This window comes from Sphaeramia orbicularis, chromosome 22 (assembly GCF_902148855.1).
Source record: "Sphaeramia orbicularis chromosome 22, fSphaOr1.1, whole genome shotgun sequence".
NCBI lineage: Eukaryota > Metazoa > Chordata > Actinopteri > Kurtiformes > Apogonidae > Sphaeramia > Sphaeramia orbicularis.
In genome coordinates this window covers 4,826,166-4,842,242 of record NC_043978.1, presented here as the reverse complement: position 1 = coordinate 4,842,242, position 16,077 = coordinate 4,826,166, and the positions used below count along the sequence as shown (strand labels likewise).

Here is a 16,077-nt window from a genome sequence, read left to right as displayed (position 1 = left end):
TATATATATATATATATATATATATATACACTCTTCTTTGTCTTTTCTAACGGGCAAGATCTTCACTTAATATATCTGAAGAAAAAGCAACATTTTGTAAGTAAATGCTACTGTTGTGATATTTTAAAAGGATATGATATTCCAACATCATCATGAAAAATGGGATTTTAAAACCTAATGTACAGTACTGGACAAAAGTTTAAGGCCACCATTATTTTGTTTTATCAAGGTTATAATGACTTTATTTATGCTATATATGTGTTATATGAACACACACACAGCTGGCAGGTAGCTCTGTTGTTGTGGATGAGAAGTTACGTTTATGTGACAGAGGATTCTGTCATTAATTTTGCTGCAAGGTAACTAACTGAATTAGCTGCACTAATGTTAGCAATAATTCCTACTGACTTACATTGTCTGCCAGCTAGCCTGATAATTAGCCCAGCCAGCAGAAGTGTGTTTATACATTTAACTTTACAATACTTGAACACAGCTCTGTGTCAAAATTTGTTATGTAGCCAAAAGGTTTTGAAGGGTGTTGGTAGTGTTTAACATGACAATAATAGTCTTTGCTCTTTCCCAGCCCTCTTACACACAAACTAAATGATGCTGGCCAAAATACAGGCATCTAAAAGAGAACTTTTTAACTTCTAGGTGTAACTGTCATTTACTGATAATTAGGTGTTTTTTTGCTGTATTCACAGATTTGATTTCTTTTCTTGCATCTGTCTTAAAGAGGTTGAGGGGAAAGAATCATATGTTCATTAAAACCCTGCAAAACAACCAAGCTAAAGGTGGCCTAAGACTTGAAGCCAGTACGGCATCTTAAACCGGACTTAGATGGTTTTTGTGTGAAGGCCTCACTGATGCTGATTATACATTGTGGAAGACTCAGAAGCCACTCTGCTGCAGTGCCTTTACATTTTCAACCCTTGTGGTCAAACCTCAGTATAAACTTGATAAATATGCATGACAGTGTTCCTCTACTGCTGGCAACCAGACCTGCATGAAAAAAAAAGATGCTTTTGTGCTGAAGCTGATGCAAACATCTTCCACTGCTATAACCATGAGTTTTGAAATAACAAAGCCGATAGCCACAGTTCTACACATGTACAGTAACAGTCCACTAAGCCAGAGTGTTCAAACACCAAAAAGTGCTGTCACCAATACAAGCCTTTTGTTTACAAGTGCAAGCGGTTTTGGAAACACACAAGTCAGGCTGGGCCTCTTTCACCATGCAACAGTTTCACAGATGATTCAACTTAAGTGTGAGAAGATGATGAAAGAGATGTGGAATGAAGATCCTTTTCCAAGCAGGCGTGTCACCCCACCTAATAACATTTCACTTCGATTCCTCGGTGGCTGCAGAATAGCTACATTCCATGGATTTGCTCGAACATTCAGTGAGAAACACAACAATGGTTTCACCCACCAGCTCTGCTCACAATGGAAAGCAAACACACTGTTTCCCTCAAAGGCCCAAAGCACAGACACAGTCACTGGGATGCTGCAGAATTACAGAAGTGCAAACAGACGAATAAGTGAGACATGTCAGCTATGTTTTGTAAACTGTGGCCACTATGTTTCCACCCACTGTTCTTCCCTGATCCACCAACCTGGGAAACAAAACTCTAGATGGTCCATTCCACCCAAGTGGTGTAAACTGCTGTCCCACAACCAAAAAAATGCAAGTAAGCATGCAAACTGTACATGTTTATGAAGATCCTCCCCTACCCTTCACTCTATCATCTGTTGAAACCCACAGTCACTCAGAAAACGGTAAGTTTAACATGTGTAAACTTTACATCTACAGCATCTGTTCCCAAAGCTTAGCTCATGACCCACAGGTATCCACTATGCAGTAGATTCAACATGAAGTGAGGAAAACGATGAGCATGCCTGAATCCATTTTATTAAGTCTTTGAAAATCCAGTGTGTAAGATTTAGGAGGAAATGTCCCAGTTTAGCAGGTACCTCCTTCATATTTTCTTTCAACGTCATAAAGCCTTAATACGTTTTCCTATCTCCGTAAAGGGCGCAGACTGAGAAGATAAGACCCAGCATTATTGTAGATAATGTGTTCAGAAGTCTGAAATTAGGAGCTTTTTACATTAATGACAGAGGTCCAAGACCAAGCTTCTCCAAATCCTTCTCAGATTGTTCAGTGTACATCTGATTCCTCTTGTGTTTAATTTTCTTCTTAACAGGCTGTTTCAGTGTCCGTTACTTTAAAATGCAAATGAGCTGCAACTGACCATACTCCTGTCCTGTTTGTACCATGGATACCAACCTGTAGACGGAGACATAGCCTGAGGGCAGCAATTGTACAAACAGGTGGAATAATTCAGGATATACAGAATTCCAAACATTATCTGAAATCTGTCTCAGCTGATTGATTTAATGTTTTACAGCCCCTGGATCTGTTTTATCATGAAAAATATGGTCCTTTTAAAGAATTTCACTATCAGACACCCATTTTCTGAAATAAGACATTGAGAAATTGAATTGAATGGTCTGAATTTGCTGCTACCAAAATGGCCCCACCTCAGGGTGCATTGATATATCACCTACACATTGATACTGGCATATAAGATGTATTTTCACTGATGGCTGTGGCAGATACTTATCTGTCATGTTATATTAACACTTTCTCCATAAATTTGTATATTTGAATTTGTGTTGTCATTCAGTGTAAAGATAATGTAATGAGGGGCTGAAAATAGGAACTACTTTGATATTTATAATGACGATTTCTTTTGTAAAGGGTCAGATAAATACAACAAAACACTGGTATTGACATCAGCTATTGGCAAAAATGTCATTTTAAATATCAGTCTTGACCTAGAGTGTTTGGCCTCAGTGCATCCCTAGAAGGATTCAATAGATAAAAGAAGGATTTTAGTTACCATCAAAGACTTGCATCCTTTTGGTACGTGTTTTAGGTTGTGGGACAGTGGTTTGGACCTAGAATGTGCCCATACAACTGAGAAATATGCCACTGAGGCTCCTGTAGATGTCAAATAATTTGTACATGTCATGGCACTATACCACATAATCACAACAACTAAAAAAAAATGCTCATTATTTTAAAGTATAGCTGGTTTTTAGAGCCTAAGATGACAGACATTAACCATTTACCATGCTGATGATGCTTCTAACGCTTCAGTATTTAACATACAGTACATATTTTGGCTTCCAAACATCACATAGATAATTATGTTTCTTATAAACAGCACTAAACTTTGAAGAACAAAACAATCATCACAAATGGGGAGTTCACAGATTTGACTATAAATCATCTAATGGCGAATGTTGAAAACCCGTGTTGATGTGAAATAAACAGCGGACTGGGAGTGGATACGCCGATGGTCTATGTACTGTATATCTGTACAGGTGGAATCTTCACACACTAAAGTGAGAGACAGTGATACATCCTGCACTTGGAAACAGGCGCCTGTTGAGGATGGTGCCGATACATGAACATTATTCAGTCTGTATTAGGTTTAAAGTAGTGGATGTATTGGACCACATGGCCAATACTGAAGAAAACAGTGCCTGATGAGTGAGGATTTTCCGCCACCTCCTCGCCCTCAACACCCCCCCAGGAAGTCCCTGCTGTGTTCCGTCTGATTGAATCAGTCCTTCTTCTTGTCCTGCTCCTCCGCCACATCGTCCACCTGAGGCCCAGGGAAGGCGTGGTGATACAGGTGCCTGTGATTGGCCGCTACATTATACAGCTTGTACAGAGCCTGTGGTGCAGAGACAAACACACATGAGCACCACGAGGATGGAGGCCACATCAACAAAGAAAATGGATTATTCACAAGCACAAATATGCCACAGAGTGAAAACTCTTGTATAAGTTAAAAGCCATTTGTATTCCTGCTTTTATAATTCTTACCTCATTTGTGCTCCCCTGCAGAGGCATTAAAAAGAAATAGAAATTAATTTTTCAAGAACATACAAGACAATAAACAGACTTTTTAACAAATATGTAGATATGCACAAAATACTTCGAAGCTCTGTCAAATAATCTGTTTTTATGGTTGTTGAAAATTCATCTTCCGCTAATATTCCTGTTGACATGCAGCTGCACAAATTTTGTACTCTCCTCAACTGAAACAAATGTGGGCTTTTCGATATTTCCTCATATCCATAGACCTGTGGATATCCCCTGTTCATCAGTAGCTGTGTTTCTCCTTTTCTACTAGACCAGGAGTGTCCAAACCCGGTCCTCGAGGGCCGGTATCCTGCATGTTTTAGATATTTCCCTCTTCCAGCTCACCTGGTTCAATTAATGATCAGCTCATCATCAAGCGGTGTGATGGAAAAGAGAAATATCTAAAACAAGCAGGATACCGGCCCTCAAGTACCGGATTTGGACACCCCTATACTAGAGGATCTCTATTTGATAGTATACAGGAGTTGTGTGTTGCAACTTGTGATAAAACCACTAAACACTAATTCTATATAGATGCACAGAGAATTCTCAAAATCCTGAATAGTATCAGCATTGTCAGAAAATGCTACTGGAAACATTGTATTTACATGACACTTGGTTTCATATTTAGAAAGTGGAATAATAGTGTGAATGCAAACTGAAGTATTACTGTTATGATCTGGGTTCTTTTTTTCTCTCATTGATTTAAAGTAAAGTTTCGCCACCTAGTGGTTAAAAACTGTCATGTGAATCATTTGACAGTCTTTGGCGTCAAACTCATTAGTAGCTCAGGGGCCACATTCAGCCCAATATGATCTTGAGTAGGTCAGACTAGTAAAATAATATTGTCCTTATTCATTTAACCTGGTAAGTCCTTAAGAGAACATTCTCATTTACAATAGTGGCCTGACGGGGGCGGGGGAGTCATATAACAACATAAAAATGACAAAAATACAAGGTGATTAAAAAGACACTAAAAATAAAAATAAAACAGACATAAAAGATATATAAGTAGTACCATGTGTCTGTTAAAATTTCCATAATACATTTCTTAAATGTGGAAACTCAAATAAAATTGTCTAGTTTCAGTCATTTTGAAGGTCATTCCAGTCTTTCACTGCTTTTATTGAAAAGATTATCAACCAGTGGCTGAGTTTACTGTGGGTATTTTCAGTGTAAGGGGTAGTGATATAATAACATAATAATCTATAAATAATGTCAACTCCAAACTTTTCTGTGTTTTAGAGAGAAAAAAGTAAAATTACATTATGAAAGGGTCTGTCTACAAACTATGCTTTAAAAAATGTAAACAATATGAACAACCTGAGACCCAGGGAAGGCGTGGTGGAATTTATTAGGAAAATAAGTGCACTTTTAACAATATTATGCCTTATCTTATTATTTACACATGCACATGAACTACAATGATTTTGACACCACTGACTGTTAACATCTGAACTTAATTTTTGCATTTCACAAATTCATTTCTGGACTGGATGGGACCCTTTGGCGGGCCAGATGTGGCCCATGGGCCATTAGTTTGACACCCCAGGTATAGAACGTGTCAGTGTCTTGGAAGTGCAGTCGAATTAGATTTGTGTGTTTTAAATAAAATCATAATTATATACTTTCTTGATAAAAAAAAAAAAGTCATACTGGCATCTATAAAGGGTGCTAATGAGATTACACCAAAGATCACCACGACAAACCAAATACAAAAAACTAACTCAAATGGATGCTGTTTTTGCTTATAAAGGTTTTGACTCTACTTTTGGTGTGAGTACGGAGGAGCTCAGAGATCATTTCAAACAAAATACTGAGCACATTCAGAATATATCAACAGTAGTTTGGTAAAAGAAAAATGCCTATTACTTTTATTGGTCTTTTGTATTAGTTGGGCTGCAACTCAGCAACTTGTAAATCTGTAAAAATGACTGAAGGTGCATAGATTTTATTGTACTATCGTCCATTTTCTCATGTTTCTCTGTCACAGTCCGGACCGATGTTGGCTTTAGTCTAACATCACCATAGAATCAAATAGAAGCAGATTGTTTTGCATTTTACAGCCCATGGTTAACACAAAAACTACTGTAAGTAACATAATATCAATGTAGACCCTTGGTGAATGCAGTTTAATTAGTGACACAAAAGGGAACAACTGGAACATAAGTTAATATGATGAATTTCAGATTAATAATATGGAATCTTTCCTTTTTTCTGACTTAATCACATGGTTGTTACTAACTTCTGACCCTTTACTCAACTCTTACCACATTACAGAACTGTGGTGTGAAGTGCTACTTTTTTTTTTTTTACGAATAATGTAAATTGATCCTTTGAAAACGCTGTTTGTTATTGATATTCTACATACTATATGGGCACATAATAATTATTTTTATTTTTTTTAATTAAAAATATTTTGAATTTTTATTTAACTATGCTATACTAGAGTGCATGTAAGATAGAAAAATCGAACTAAATTCCAACTTTTAAATATATAAAATGACTGGATTTTTTTTGGCCCTATCATCTCCATCACCCTGTTGAATCAGAGAACCTACAACCAGTAAGTGAACTGATGTGGCTCCTAACAGTGGGTGTTATGATGCAGCGGTTTTACCTGGTCCCACAGTGCACCAGCCACCTGGTCGATGACGGCGCCCAGTTCTCGGTATTCCCCAGAGTAGCGGATGTAGGCCCAGGTGCAGAGCGTGATCAGCGCCAGACCCAGGATCATGTTACATAAGCTGGCAATGATGTCCACACCCACGAAGCCTGTGATGCCTGCAGCCACGTACATGACAAAGATGACCACGAACAGCGTGGCCGGCGTGCGGGCCGCGTGGAAAATGTTCTTGGAGTCATTGTGCTTGATGTACTGGACGAACACCTCATCGATTTCCCCCTCTAGCTGCTGCAGGTAGCGGCGGCTGAACTCCTCCCCTCCCATCTTCTTCACTCCACGGAAGACCTGTAGAGCCTCCTCTCGGATGGCGCTGTGGCGGGTCTGCAGCTCGCTGGGGGCCAGGAAGGGCCGGTCCCCCCCGCAGACCTGGACCCAAATACCAGTTCACGGAAACAGTCTCTGAGATATTTACCTTTGTGGCTCTGAACACCCTTAGTGGCTTTCACTTACCTCTTCCATTTTCTTGTTGTAAAGATCCTTTGCGGCTGCGACTGCTGCCAGATTATTGGCCTCTGCTGTGGCCTGAGAAGAGGAACGTGTATCATCAGCAGTTAGTCAAGAATATGGAACACAAAGCTCTCCTGTCAATAGACGGATGGAAATAATGTACCTGGAGCATGGACTTGGGATGTGGCAGCTCTTCACCCTGGTAAATTTTTATGTACGCCTGAAAACAACAGTGATAACAAGTCAGGAGGTAATGTCAAGTTGAACAAATTTAATATCTTTTCCAGTTAAACGTATCCATAACAAGTGAAAAAGTAAGCAGAGTTTACTAATACCCCCACCCGGTTGCACAACACTTTGCCCCTCTAGCTCACTGATACCTTGCCTACCCAGGGATTAATTTTATTTTTAATCTTTTTCTTTTTTTTTTTTTTCAAGAATTTGTGTTTTGAAAAAAAAATGCAAAAATTGAGAGAAAGGTGCATGTAAAGAAAATGTGTGTGAAATTTGAAAGGAATCCGGTGAACAATGTCCAAAAAATCGTTTGGACAAAAATCTTGGGAGGGACTGATGGAAGGACGGCTGGAATTCCTGGTTTATCTATATACCCTGTGGCTGGGGGCTATAATAATAAAGTATGTCGTTTATGGTTATATAGTGGTGAAGTAGCAGAAACAACCAACTGAACACCTCCACAGTTACATCTGAGTCCCATGTTATGAGGATTGGTTTGTTTTCATTTAACTTCAGCAAAAATTGTTTTTACAATATCTCTAATTATCTTTCTTTATTATTATCTGCAATTATTTAAGTGTTTCTTAGATCAGTACAAGTTCCAACCCTGTACAGTGACAAATAAACTACTGGTGAGGTTTAGAAAACACACACATATTATCAAATGCTGCTCTGAGGGTCAAACTGGAACTGACTCTTTTTTGACTTTGAATTTGACTTTTTTCAAAAACCTCCAAGATCGAAACTGGGATGATGTGCAAAAAAACAACAATTCTCATTTTCACATGATTAGACATTATATTCTGTTCCTGTAACAACTGGACTTAAATATATCCAGTGCACATGAACAGTCTAAAGAATGGATGGAAATGGTTTATTACAGCTAGTTCGCCTGGTGAGTTTGGAAACTCAACACAACTTTGGACAGATCAGGATTGTCAAGCACACGTAAGGAGAGTTATTATACTATTATCATTATTGTCAGTCATCTACAGGGAAAAATGCCTTTGCTCATATGGCTGCAGGACTGTCCGAGCACATCAGGTTACGGTCAGGGGGAAGTCCTAATGTAGGATTTGTAGGTTTTCCTTCATAAAAATGCTGTTCCAGCAGTTCCAGCTCCAGCCTGTCCATCTTTGCAAACCACATGTGACCGGCATCCATGATTGTTATTGGTTCAGTCTGAATGGGGACAGACCCAGACAGATGTGTCTGGTCAGAAATCCACTGTGTAAGACTGAGGCTGATTAGGACAATTTAGTGACAGAAATATAATTCTGTTTTCCTTAGTTTATAAACACACCAAAGTAAGAATCATTGTGTTTTCATTGCATCATAATGAGCTTCATATCCACAGAGGGAGCAGGTTGCAATGAGAACCAGAGTTAATATTCCCTCTTAACCCCTTTAAAAAAAACACAAAAACACAACAGTCAAAACAAGCACACATTTTGTGATGAATTTAGGGTATTCAGTTTTTAAGAATCTGCAGATTCACTGCTGGATAATACTAAATATCACTGAAGCCTGACTGAAAATGAAAAGTAAACAAAAACTAGCACAAAATGTGCAGTAATTTCTAAACTGAAACAAAAATCACTTTACAAAAACAGGAAAACAATGTACACAAAACAAGCTAAAAAAAAAAAAAAAGAAAAAACAGAATTACAGAAAATTTACTTTGTTTTTGTTTACCAATTGTGGTTCCTTTACCACTGTACTCTAAAAAGAAGCACAATGAAGTTGATACATGGTGGGCAAGAATAAAATGGGGAATAAATGGCTTTAACAACAATGGACCTTTAAAGGTAACATTAGAATTGATGAATTACAAAAAACACTGACATCTGTTCTTTCATACTGCACTTTGCAGCGTCTACAAACCAAGGCTTTCCGGAAAATATACACTACCAGTCAAAAGTTTGGACTCACCTGGTTTTTCTTTATTTTCATGACTATTTACATTGTAGATTTTCACTGAACGCATTAAAATATGAATGAATACCTATGGAATTATGTAGTTAAAAAAAGTGTGACATAACTTAAAGCATGTTTTATATTTTAGATTCTTCAAAATAGCCACATTTTGCTTTGATTACTGCTTTGCACATTCGTGGCATTCTCTCAATGAGCTTCATAAGGTAGTCACCTGAAATATTTTCCAAAAGTCTTGAAGGAGTTCCTAGTGATGCTGAGCTCTTGTTGGCCATCTGCAATCCATCTCATGCCATTTAAATGAGAAGGTGAGTCCAAACTTTTGACTGGTAGTGTATATTTATAAAAAAAAATGTAAATAGTAATGGACTTATGGTAAATCTAACTAAAACTAAAATGAAAAACTAAATAAGAATAACCTGAGACGGATGCTAGTATAAAAGTGTTGATAGTATCATTTCTTATTCTCTGCTCTGACCTTGAAGTACTCCAACAAGCCACGACAGGTGATTTTACTGCCGTTGATCTCCTTCACGTCAATGTTGCGAGGACTGAGCAGCCATGGCACCAGGACCTTCAGGTTATTGATGAACTCACCATCAATTTCTAGACAATGAACACAAAGGCAACGTCTGCTGAAGATGGAAGTATGTGTGGACAGTCAAGAGTGTGTGGACAATGTTCAACAGAATGTCTGTGGTATATGAGTAAATCCATCAACAATATCAGAACCCTGTAAACGCCCCGGCAGCAGCATGACCTCAGTACCTTTAATTCTTCCGTCAAAGTGTGGGTTAGTGGCCACTTTGAGTCCTGGGTGAGGCATCAGGAAACAGGAGATGTTGGTGAAGCAGGAGTGAATGTGTTTGCGGACGTTCTGCAGCTCCTCGTGCTGGTTCTCTGAGATCTGCACCACATAGATCCACACTGATTAGACCAGATTCAGCCTGGATCAGTTCAACTCTGAGCCGATCCTCTATTACTTTACATGTTATTGGTGACACAGTTACCATAATTTAAACTAACCTTCAGTCTCTTTTCAAGGAATTTCATGCCTCCTTCCTGTCCATAGGGAAACTCATATGGAAAGCTCCAGTCTCGAACCAGGAAAATCATAGACTGGAAGGAAAGACACATGACCCCTGTTCATGACTGTTCATTAACCCTTAAAGACCCACAACTATTTTTTATCACAACTTCCAAATGATACATTTTTTTTAACTCTCCAAAGTGATTTATTACCATTTATTATAATATTACCCTCTGTATTTGACATTTTTCAGTGTATTATGTATTTTCCTACATTACATTTACTGATTATGTAGATGTTCATTAAAGCTCAGAGTAAGTTTAAAGGTTATTAGATCAAATAAGAAAATGTGAGTTTTTCAGCAAAATATATTATTAACCGAACATAAAAACAAACGCCTACAACCACTGTCATTTATCATGAAATTTTGTCATGAAAAAATTAATCCTCTCTACATTTAACTTTTCATGATTTACCCATATTTTTAAAATTATCTTGCATTTTGTTTTTTTTCTGTGAAAATCAGGTATTGTCTTATAGTTCATTTATTGATCATGTAATTTACTGTTCATTTTTGTTCATTATGTTGTGAACATAAACAAAGTGTCTCCATCCACAGTCATTTATTTACGCCATGGGTTGCAGAAAATGACAGTATGTCCACAGTAACTACAGTGCCTCTGAATGTCCAAATGGGTCATATCTGATGACCGTAAAAAGTTGACAAACTGCATTTTAAAACAATTATTTACATGTATTGACAGGATTAGTGAATCAACATGAATTATACATTTTACATCAGTACATGCTTTTGGTTGGCGGTGGATGTTTGGGTCTTTATGAGTTAAACTCTAGCACACACAAAAATGATACAAGTGGCTTCAAACAAAAAACAAATATAACAATTAGTAATATAACAGCAAATCAACAACAAATCCATTGAGAGAAAATAATGAGTGTTACCTGGAATGGTTTAAGGAAAGTTTCCTCCATTGCAAGTCTTCCATACTCAGTAAAAAGCTGGAAAAAAGGTGGAAAAAATCTCAACAAATGAGGATGTAAAATATCTTAAGTGTTATTATTCCAACTAAATTTATTCATTCTAAGAAATTCCATAAATAAAATGTTGAATACTACTTAATAATTTAGGATATTAAGTAGTTGTTTGTTCATGAGAACATTTTATTAGATTTTTCAAAGCATTTATATTTTTTCTTTCAAGATAAACAATGTTTTAATGAAAATAGGTTCAAATCTGTTTTAAAATGTTTTCACAGTACAAATATTGTGGATAAAATCTCTAAAAACTAAGACAATGAGTTAAAAACAGTATAGATAGATAGATAGATAGATAGATAGATAGATAGATAGATAGATAGATAGATAGATAGATAGATAGATAGATAGATAGATAGATAGATAGATAGATAGATAGATAGATAGATAGATAGATAGATAGATAGATATTTTGGTTTATATTTACATCTAAAAATGTCTTTTGGAAGGGGCTAAAATCCATGTTAACAGGATAGAAGACAACATCAAGGGCGCACAGGAAACTAGGAAAATGGACACTACTGTATTTTCACCTCATTTAAATGTCTGATTAAAACCTCAGAACATTCTTATTCTAATCATGTCGTGGTTTTAGATCTTGTAGAACATTCAGTGCAGACATGATAATATGAATGCATACATCAATAAAAAGGTATGAGAAATAATACGGTAGTATTTTGACAACACATATATTATACATGTATAATTTTAGAATCTGAATCATTCAATCACTGGGACAAAGAATTCAGTAAATAATAAGAACAACCCATACAGTGCTGTGAAAAAGTGTTTACCCCTCCCTGCTTTCTTACATTTTTACATATTTGTCACACTGAAATGTTTCAGATACTCAAACAATTATAATACTAGACTATGATGACTTTCACAGTACTGTGTATATGTATCGATGTGCAGATGCACAGACCTGTAAGTGCTGCAGGTCGTCTTCCTGTACATTCTGGGAGATGTTGTAAACCTAAACACACATACACACATATACAAATATTTATTCAATGCAGCTCTAAGGGAAAGATAACCCACCTGTTGGATGCATAAGTAAGTGGCTGTAAAGCACACAAATTATGTTAAAATATTACAGAAACGTAACCAGCTTGTCTGCTCTGTTCTTCGTCGCACCTAAACATACAGTGACACTGGGTCCCGTTACCTGCATGGAGCTGATCATGGTGCTCAGAGCGAACACCGTGGCCGAATCTCTGAGTGTCGACTGGCTGTCAAACGTGCCCTGGGTGTCCATTAGCAAAACAGCAACCTGAGAAACCAGACACATGAAGACAATGACCTGTGGGATGGGTACCAATGAGTTTGATTTTATTGATTTATTTATCTATCCTTTATTTATTTAGGAGGGTCCCATTGAGATACCAGGGAGATCAGGTCAATGAGATCAACTGAGAACATTTAACCCACATACAAAACACAACAAATATTTTTATTTTTGCAAAAGCTGGAAAACAACACACATCAACAGACTTTCTTTGAGACAATGTGATGTGCTCAAGGATTAGGGAGGAAATGGGAGGAAAACCCTGCTGTGATGGAGAATCAATGCGACCTTATTTCACAAACAAAGTGCATTACAGTCAATGGTGAGACAAGTGCCTGTGCCTTCACTTACACAGTTGTGTAATTGTGTGCGTGTGCATGTTTCATTACAGTCCTGTTTGACTCTAATGAGGGACTGGACAGACTGTAAATACACTGTACCTTCCTCCCATCTGGTTTGTCCACCAGGAAGACCTCGCTCCAGATCTGGATCCCAGTGGTCTCCCTCTCTGAGCCCCCCCTCCAGGAGAAACCAGTTAGTGGCTCATCAGCGTCTCCGAGCCAGCTGTCGGACGCCTGAAACACACATACACAATGAGCCCATCTATTCACACATCTGCTATACATCCGATCACCCAGAGGGCTCTGGATCCCCCACAGAATCCCTTCAAAAAACAAATCACAGAGGCTCCAATACGAAACTTAAGAGGAAATCCCAAATATTATGTCTGTATCCCTAATGATGTAGACTCTGCGGCCCTCTTTTAATACTGATGTCCATTACTGCTTTGATACAACATCTACAGCTGTGAAACTTTGTGGTTCAGGCTATATGTTCCAATGGAATTCAACCATGAAATCCGATCTGGGTCTATTTGATGTACCCGTCCTCCTACAAGGCTCCAAATTCAACACAATAAGCAACTTCCCCCATTAAATATTACATAAAACACTAAAAGTTTCCTGTTTCTATTTATGATGTTTCAGACCATGTTCAATTATCATATTTATTACTGTTGCAGCCAGTCAGATTGTTCATAAATCATGACAAAGGAGTAGAGAATGCTCCCGATGTGCTCAGATTCATTTTTTCTTGGTAGGTCTTCTAGGTTTTTGCTCTTTTGAAAATGTTCGTCTCTCATCCAAGACACTTCAGTTCTTCGGTGCTCAGATTCACCTTCTCAGACTTACGTGGTTGTACATGTAGCGCAGCATGAAGTCCATGAGGAAGGACTTGCCCTTGCGAAAAGCTCCGGCCACAGAGATGGCCACCACTTCTCGGTCTCGGACATCCTCCGCCAGGAGGATGCGGCTCAGCGCCGCCTCATCCAACTCGAAGGTGTGGTCATCTTTAACCAGCAGTACCTGAATGGGGCGAGCTCTGTCGTCAGGCTCCTCCTCCTCTGAGCTCCAATCGTAAACATTTTTATCACCAAGGGACCCTGAACAACCAATCAGAGGAAAGAAAAGCAGGGTTTAGACGCAAATGGGAAGAACTGGTACTGAGCCCATTTACATGCACACTAAAAACCTGATCTCTATCTGATTTCTGGAGTTAACAGATTATCCGAGTGATCACGTAAACAGTATAATCTGATCTATTTCATCAGACAACAGCAGTAATCTGATTATGAAAAATCGAATTAACACGCCTGGATTTTTTCCCAATACTCTGATGTCTTCCTGCATGTATACAGGTTAATCTGATTCATTTTTACATCTTTTATATCAGAGCATGAGTAAAAACAATTAAAATTGTAGTAAAAAGAAGAGATGTCGTCAAACGTGAACAGAAGACAATAACAGGAAGTTTGAGTCTGTCATCACATACTTTAAAAGGAATTCAATAGTGGGCTGAAACGAAAACCAGGGTTTTTCGACTATCGCATTTCTGAAGTGCATGCAAATGTGTCAGATCTGATTATTTTAATTATCTGATTACTCCCAGTTATCGGATTTTTATGGTCATGTAAACAGGCTCAATGTTCTTTACTTGAATCTCCAACTAGACCTCAGTAGCAAATACTGTTAATTATCCTCCAGCTTTACTTCCTCTTCTAGGCTTTCATTCCCTTCATATCCAGTGAAAACAATGCATTTCCAAGTGTGTTAACTCTGATGTTTGTCATAAACTGAGGGCTGAAGCGTGTCCTTTATGCACTGGGAAAATTTTCCTTTTCCAAGCTACATACATGGTGTTTCCAAGTAAAGTGAACTAAACACATTTATTTACGATTGTTGGACCTAAATCTTGAATGAATGAGAATCTGGAACTTCTTGACAGTGATGAGATGTTTTACACTGCCTTCACAGGCTACTGGGTAAATGATCCTTTCCACTTGTGAATTCAAAATTGCCAGTGCATTGTGTTCAAGTGCTTTTGCTGTCGTAATGAAATGAAAGATGGCTGACACACAATTTATCGTGGCCTGCTACTTGGGTAAAACAGTTTTGGATGTGTTAATTCATCTGCTGCAGTATTTCTTTTTTTGTTTTTGTTTTATTGCAAACTGTATGCTATAAATGTGCAAAATCATCAGCTAACAGCAGCAGAACATTAATAAAAGCATCATGTATCATTGGCCCTCATTGTTCTCCGCCACACTGAAAAGTTCAATGGTTATTTTCATCTCTGCAACTTGTGTATTAATTTTTTTCCCTGTTCTCCAGTGGAAAAAACAACATGAGGGGGCATTCATGTCCAATTTTTGAGTATGTAACTGGTATTCACCATAATTCCCAGAGCACATCAAGGCAGGATTAGTGTCCATTAGAAGAGGAAACAGGAAAGTTGAGTCCATTACTCCTTCCTGTTTGCTCTGGATCAATAGCATTGCCTGCGAGCTTGTTAATACTAAATCATACCATGCTCTCCTTCCTCCTGTTTGGATCCAGTGAGATCATGTTCTTTTGGAGCGTTTTTCCCTCTGATCTTTCCAGGCAGTGTGACTCAGTGTGTTTCCAATCTCTGCTGCCTCATGTACAGTGTCCAACTGCATCACCATCCTCATGGAGCCAATGGACGCAGGCCAGTGTTTCTAAATCTCACTCATACTATTATGTATAACTTACAGTACAAGAGTCACAAAAGCCAGACAAGATTTAGGAGTAAAAACAGGGTAAAAGGTTCTCAGAGACATCCATTAGCCCAGTGAGGGAGCAGGGGTGCAGATTTTTAAGAATGGAATTGTTTTAACGATAAAAAAAAATGATGTGATGCAATTTTATATTGTGATAGTTGTTATGTTTATTTTTATCTTCAAGGTTTAATTTGTTTAAATTTTCTGCCAAAACGCTTATTTCAACACTTATTTTATTGTTGAATAAGACCTCAGATGGTGCTCATTTTCTTTAGTTTGATGTAATGTTGCAAAAATTAACAATTTAAGAACTATATCACAAAATTACAGTGTTGTGTCACCTTTAGTGTCAATTATGCAGTTTTTATCTTGATATATTTCT

The 16,077-nt window shown here is 37.8% G+C and overlaps 1 protein-coding gene across 4 annotated transcripts in view; it reads right to left on the bottom strand.

Annotated features, from left to right (window-relative positions):
- Nucleotides 1–31: 31 nt before the first annotated feature.
- Nucleotides 32–16,077, bottom strand: part of atl1 (atlastin GTPase 1) — an 18,003-nt gene continuing 1,957 nt past the window's right edge. For 2 of the 4 annotated variants that reach the window (XM_030127011.1, XM_030127012.1), the window contains exons 2-14: nucleotides 13,807–14,057; nucleotides 13,057–13,191; nucleotides 12,497–12,601; nucleotides 12,254–12,304; nucleotides 11,236–11,292; nucleotides 10,269–10,361; nucleotides 10,011–10,149; nucleotides 9,721–9,848; nucleotides 7,237–7,293; nucleotides 7,077–7,148; nucleotides 6,561–6,992; nucleotides 3,902–3,916; nucleotides 32–3,749 (exon numbers count right to left, since the gene is read on the bottom strand). In XM_030127011.1, coding sequence (XP_029982871.1) covers nucleotides 3,636–3,749; nucleotides 3,902–3,916; nucleotides 6,561–6,992; nucleotides 7,077–7,148; nucleotides 7,237–7,293; nucleotides 9,721–9,848; nucleotides 10,011–10,149; nucleotides 10,269–10,361; nucleotides 11,236–11,292; nucleotides 12,254–12,304; nucleotides 12,497–12,601; nucleotides 13,057–13,191; nucleotides 13,807–14,057 — 1,649 coding nt within the window. In that variant the 3' untranslated portion in view covers nucleotides 32–3,635. Of the gene's footprint in view, nucleotides 3,750–3,901; nucleotides 3,917–6,560; nucleotides 6,993–7,076; nucleotides 7,149–7,236; nucleotides 7,294–9,720; nucleotides 9,849–10,010; nucleotides 10,150–10,268; nucleotides 10,362–11,235; nucleotides 11,293–12,253; nucleotides 12,305–12,496; nucleotides 12,602–13,056; nucleotides 13,192–13,792; nucleotides 14,058–16,077 lie in introns of those variants that run through there. The other 2 variants (XR_003934521.1, XM_030127013.1) reach the window with 2 other exon arrangements.